General features: G+C 36.4%; 1 protein-coding gene across 1 annotated transcript in view; it reads left to right on the top strand.

Moving 5' to 3' along the window:
* The window catches only part of LOC103193858 (NKG2-D type II integral membrane protein), a 22,761-nt gene that overhangs the window by 13,167 nt on the left and 3,197 nt on the right, over positions 1–6,397 (top strand). The window contains 1 exon segment of the mRNA XM_007937172.2: positions 333–436. Coding sequence (XP_007935363.2) covers positions 333–436 — 104 coding nt within the window.

Raw genomic sequence — 6,397 nt, 5'->3', positions numbered from 1 at the left:
CAACTGTATATGTTTTGAAAATGTAAGTATATATCTCATGTAATCATGGGAAATACTATTAAATCCCTATAACCTTCCATCTATTTTTAATGGTTTTATGATTTTTGTTACAGAAAATGGATAAATACTTTAGTAGGAAGCCAAAATTTTATGTAATAACAGTAAGAAAGCATAAGCATTGCAGGTATTATGTATGTGCTGCCTAAGTGTGAATTATGCAAGTGACTAAACAGCATTTTTCACTAGCATAAGACGAAATGACTGATTGATTATGCCATTATGTTTACCAAAATTTTGAGCACTGACTATGGTTTATTTGTGGTTTCAAACAGGATTTCTTTAAACTGGTAAAATCGTATCACTGGATGGGACTAGTGCGATTTCCAACAAATGGGACCTGGCAGTGGGAAGATGGATCCCTTCTGTCACCTAACCAGTAAGTCTCTGGCCCAATAACATATATATTTGTGGATATATTCCTTACCTGTCACTGTGATCATTGTGTGTCACATTTTTTTCACATATTACTGCACAACCACATATACTAATAAATTTTGCAAAATTCAGAACTTAATTTTAGAAAAGGACGAATGGATAAGAACAACAAAAGATGGTAATAATGCATATCATTAATTGTTTCATCTGTGCTAAGTACTGTGCAAGGTAGGACTGATGTTATACTCACTTTACAGATGAGACTGAACAGAAAGGTAAAATATTCTCTGAATATTTTGCAAATAAATGAACAGCTTTATTGATGTATAATAGACATAATATGACATATTTAAACTGTATAATTTGATATAACAAATATATATCCTATGAAACCATCAATACCATCAAGATAATTAATGTATTAATCAATTGCAAAATTTGTCTCTAGCACCTTTGTAACACCTTCTCCCTGCCCCTCGCTGACTACCTGTCCTTGTCTCCAGATAATTGATCTGCCTTCTGTCACTGCAGATTAGTTGCAATATGTGGAATATAATACAAATGGAATTATTTATACAGTATATACTTTTGGAGGGGTTCTGGCTTCATTCACTCATCATAATTATTTTGAGATTCAGGCATCTTTTAGCATATATAAAGAGTTAATTTCATTTATTCCTGAGATTAGTCTATTTATGACTATAGCAAAAATTATTTCTGTCCTTGCGTCTCTTGATAGATATTTGAATAGCTTCCAATTGTTGACTATTATTATAAATAAAACAGCTTGTTATGAACATTCACATCTATGTCTTTGCATGAACATATGTTTTATTTTCTATTGCATAAATACTTATGAATATGATGGAAAGATCATATTATAGTGTATATTTACCTTTTAAGAAATTGCCAAATTATTTTCCAAAGTGGTAGTGCCGATTTACATTCCCATTAGCAGTGTGTGAGAGTTCTTGTTCCTCCATGTCCTGGTCACTACTTGACATGTCAGTGTCATTCTCAAAGGTGGTTTAATTTGTATTTCCTAATGATGAATAATGTTGAGCATCTTATGCTGTGCCTATCTGTTTTATCATTTATCTGTTTTCTAATTCACTGATTTCTGTTTGATAATTATGTACTTCCTTCAAATTCTGTGTTTAATTTTTTTTTTTTTTTTGGGTTTCTAATAGTGAAAGTTAAGATCATTGATTTGAACTATATCTGTTTCTCTGATAGAATAAGTCATCCTTTAAATGTATTGGATGCTGCCAAATATCCCACATGTTTTGAAATGCTGTGCTTTCATTTTCATTAAGTTCAAAATAGAATCTAATTTCCCTATTGCTTTCTTATTTTAGAAGTGTGTTTTTTCATTGTCAACATTTGGGGATTTTCCAAAGCTTTTTGTTATTTCTAATTTATTTTCATTGTGATCAGAGAATATATTTGGTATGACTTGAATCCTCTTAAATGTAATGAGATTGGTTCTATGGACCAGAAAATGGTCTATGCTAGGAAATCTTCCATGTGTACTTGAAAAGAATATGGTGGCATAGTGCCTAAGGCATTTGACTGCTAACCAGAAGGATAGTGGTTCAAACCCACCAGCCACTCCTCAGAAGGAAGATTGAGCAATCTACTTTCGTAGTGATACCACCTCTGAAACCCAAGGAGGGGTCTCTATGAGTCGGATCTGACTTGAAGGCAGTGAGCCATTCTTGTATGTTGTTGTTCCTGTTATGTGCCGTTGAGTCAGACCCGACTCATAGCAACCCTTCCTTGGGTCTCCGAGGCAGTATCACTACGAAAGTAGATTGCCCCCTCTTCCTTCTGAGGAGTGGCTGGTGGGTTTGAGCTGCCAGCCTTCTGGTTAGCAGTCAAGTGCCTCAGGCACTATGCTACCAGAGCTCCCCCAATTCTTGTATAATATTCTATAAATATCAATTAGGTCAAATTGGTTGTGAGTGTTGCTCAATTGTTTTACATAATTACTGATTTTCTATCTACTTGTTTTAACAATGATTGAGAGGGAGTTATATTGAAATCTTGAACCATAATTATGGATTTATCTAGATCTCCTAATAGTTCTAACAGTGATTATATTTTGAAGTTTTATTGTTAGATGCATAAGCAAATTTTAGGATTATTGTACAGCCATGATGGATTTATACCTCAGAATGAGAAGAAACACTGCAAACATCCATTGATAAACCATTGAAAATGTGGGATGTACAAAGTATAAATCTAGGAAAACTAGAAGTTGTCAAAAATGAAATAGAACATATAAAGATCAATAGCCTAGACATTAGTGAACTGAAATGGACTAGTACTGGCTATTTTGAATCAGAAAATCGTATGGTCTATTATACCAAGAATGAAAAATTGAAGAGGAATAGGGTGGCATTGAACACCAAAAAGAACATTTCCAGATCTATCCTGGCATACACTGCTGTCAGTGATAGGATAATATCCATATATACCTACAAGAAAGACCAGTTAATACTACTACTGTTCAAATTTACCCACAAACCACTAAAGCCAAAGATGAAGATTTTTACCAACTTCCACAGTCTGAAACTGACCAAATATGCAATTAAGATGCATGGATAATTACCGATGATTGGAACACAAAATTTGGAAATAAAGAAGCATCAGTGGCTGAAAACATGGCCTCAGTGATAGAAATGATGGTGGCGATCGCATGATAGAATTATGCAAAAACAATTACTTATTCATTGCAAATACCTTTTTCAACAACATAAATGGTTCCTATACACATGATCCTTAACAAATAGGACAAACAGGTATCAAATCTACTACAACTGGGAAAGAGACAGTGCAGAAGCTCCATATCTTCAGTCAAAACAAGACCAGGGGCTGACTGTGGAACAGACCATCAATTGCTCATATGCAAGTTTAAGTTGAAGCTGAAGAAAATTAAAACAAGTCTAACAAGAGCCTAATTGCGACCTTGATTTTATCCCCCCTGAATTTAGAGACTGTGAAAAACAAATTTAGCATAATGAACACCAATGACCTAAGACTAGATGAGTTATGAGATAACATCAAGGACATCATAGATAAAGGAGGAAAAAGGGCTTTAAAAAGACAGGAAAGAAAGTAAACACCAAAATGGGTGTCAGAAGAGACTCTCAAATGGACTCTTGAAAGGAGAGTAGCTAAAGCAAATGGAAGAAATGATGAAGTAAAATACCTGAGCAGAAGATTTCAAAGGATGGCTCGAGAAGACAAAGTAAAGTATTATAATGAAATGTGCAAAGACCCAAAGTTAGAAAATCAAAAGGGAAGAACACCTTTGGCATTTTTTTAAAATTGTGATTGGGTGAAAATTTACATAGCAAATTCACTTTCCATACAGCAGTTCACATACACTTTGTCTCATGACATTGACCACAATTTACCACAATGCAGCGTCTCCCCTCCCACTTCCTCCCAATAATTAGCCCTTCCCTGTGTCTATCCCTCTATGCACTCCTCCCCCTGAGCTGTCTTCCTGTGCATACGCAGCCCTTCTTCCTCCCATGATTGTTCTCTCCAAGGAGTGTATCTACCTCAGGTAAATGTTCAACTCATGTGCCTGTCTTCTGTTTGGCTGGAAACCACAGATGTGGGTTCAATTCCAGACCTGAAGGGCAGCTAGGGGCCATAGTCCCAGTGGTTCCACTAGGCTTTATCGGACCAGCAAACCTGATCCCCCCCCCTTTTTTTTTCTCCAAATGATTTTGAGTTTTGTTCCACATTGTCCTTCCTCTCTATCCAGGATCTCCTACATAGACCCCCTTCCAAATGTTTGACAGTGGTAGCCAGGCATCATCTAGTTCTTCTGGTCTCATAGTCATATAAGCTGCAGATCAGATGGTGTACCAGTCTCTAGGACTGATTGTTTCCATGAATTTTTGGATTTCTTCATTTTCCTTTGCTCTAGACGAGGAGAGACCCATCATTGCATCTAGATGTCAGCTTGTAAGCTTTTAAGATCTCAGTCACTACTCGCCAAAGTAGGAGGTGGAACAATATTTTGTGTAGTATGTTATGCCAATTGAGCTTGATGTTCCCTGAAACTATGGTTCTGAGCCCACCAGTTCAACTACTCAGTCTCTCTGGGTAGCTGGCTGTGACCAAGTACACTTGGCATTTCTTAAGCTGAAAGAACTGAATAAAAAATTCAAGACTTGAATTGCAATATTGAAGGATTCTGTGGGCACAATATTGAATGAAGAAGGAAGCTTCAAAAGAAGATGGAATGAATACACAGAGTCACTACCAAAAGGACTAATCAATGTTCAACCATTTCAGGAGACAGCCTATGATAAAGAACCAATGGTATTGAAGGAAGAAGTCCAAGCTACACTGAAGGAATTGGTGGAAAACAAGGTTCCAGGAGTTAACAGAATACCCATTGAGGTGTTTCAACAAATGGATGCAACACTTGAAGCATTGACTTATCTATGCCAAGAAATTTGGAAGACAACTACCTGGCCACCAAATGGGAGAGATCTGTACTTATATCCATTCCAAAGGAAGGTGATCCCTCAAAACACGGATACTATCGAACAATATTATCAATGTCACCCACAAGTAAAATTTTTCTGAAAATAATATAAAAATTGTTGCAGCAGTATATTGACAGGGAATTGCCAGAAATTCAAGCTGGATTCAGAAGAGAACACGAACAAGCAATATCATTACTGATGTCAGAAGAATTTTGGCTGAAAGCAAAGAATACCAGAAAGATGTTTACCTGTTTTATTGACTATACAAAGGCATTCAACTGTGTGGATCATAACAAATTATGGATAACATTGTGAAGAATGGGAATTCCATAACACTTAATTGTACTCATGAGTAACCTGTGCATAGACCAAGAGGCAGTCATTTGCATAGAACAAAGGGATATTGTTGCTGTTGTTGTTGTTAAGTGCCGTCGAGTTGGATCTGACTCATAGCGACCCCTCCTTGGCTTTCTGATGCATTATCACTATGGAAAGGGATATTACCTGGTTTAAAATCAGGAAAGGTGTGTGCCAGGGCTATACAGTTTCACCATCCTTATACAATCTGTCTGCTGAGCAAATAATCTGAGAGGTTGAACTATATGAAGAAGAATATAGCATTAGGATTGGAGGAAGAATCATTAACAACCTGTCATATTCAGATGACACAACCTTGCATGCTGAAAGTGAAGAAGACTTGAAGCACTTACTAATGAATATCAGAAACTACAGTCCCTGATGCAGCATGGATTGCATCTCAATATAAAGAATGAAAATCCTTACAACTGGACCAACAAACAACAGCATGATAAATGGAGAAAAGATTAAAGTTGTTAAGGATTTCATTTTACATGGATCCATAATCATTGCTCATGAAAACAATAGTCAAGTAATCAAATGACATATTGCATTGGGCAAATCTGCTGCAAAAGATCTCTTTAAAGTGTTAAAGAGCAAAGATGTCACTTTGAAGACTAAGGGGTGCCTGACTCAAGCCATTGTCTTTTCAAAAGCCTCATATGCATGTGAGAGCTGGACAATGAGCAAGGAAGATCACACAAGAATTGGTGACTTTAAACTACACTGTTCCTGAAGAATACTGAATATACCATAAACTGTCAGAAGAACAAACAAATCTGTCTTGGAAGACATACAGCTGGGCTCCTTAGAATCAAAGATGGTGAAACTTTGTCTCATGTAATTTTTCCAAAAAATCATTTTTATTGTGATTTGGGTGAAATTTTACAAAATACATTCATTTTACATTCAACAATTCATATACACATTTTGTGTTGTGATACTCGTTACATTCCCCACAGTGTAGTATCTCAGTTCCCACTTTCGCTGATTATCCTTTTCCTGTGTGCTTCCTGTCTATGCATTCCTTCCTCCCTACCTTTCTCACAGAAGCTCTGCTGGCATAGTGCCTAAGGCACTTGACTGCTAAC

Source organism: Orycteropus afer, unplaced genomic scaffold (genome assembly GCF_000298275.1).
Source record: "Orycteropus afer afer isolate SDZICR_OR568_19922 unplaced genomic scaffold, OryAfe1.0 scaffold00040, whole genome shotgun sequence".
In the NCBI taxonomy this organism is placed as follows: Eukaryota; Metazoa; Chordata; class Mammalia; order Tubulidentata; family Orycteropodidae; genus Orycteropus; species Orycteropus afer.
This window is presented reverse-complemented; position numbering and strand designations above follow the sequence as displayed.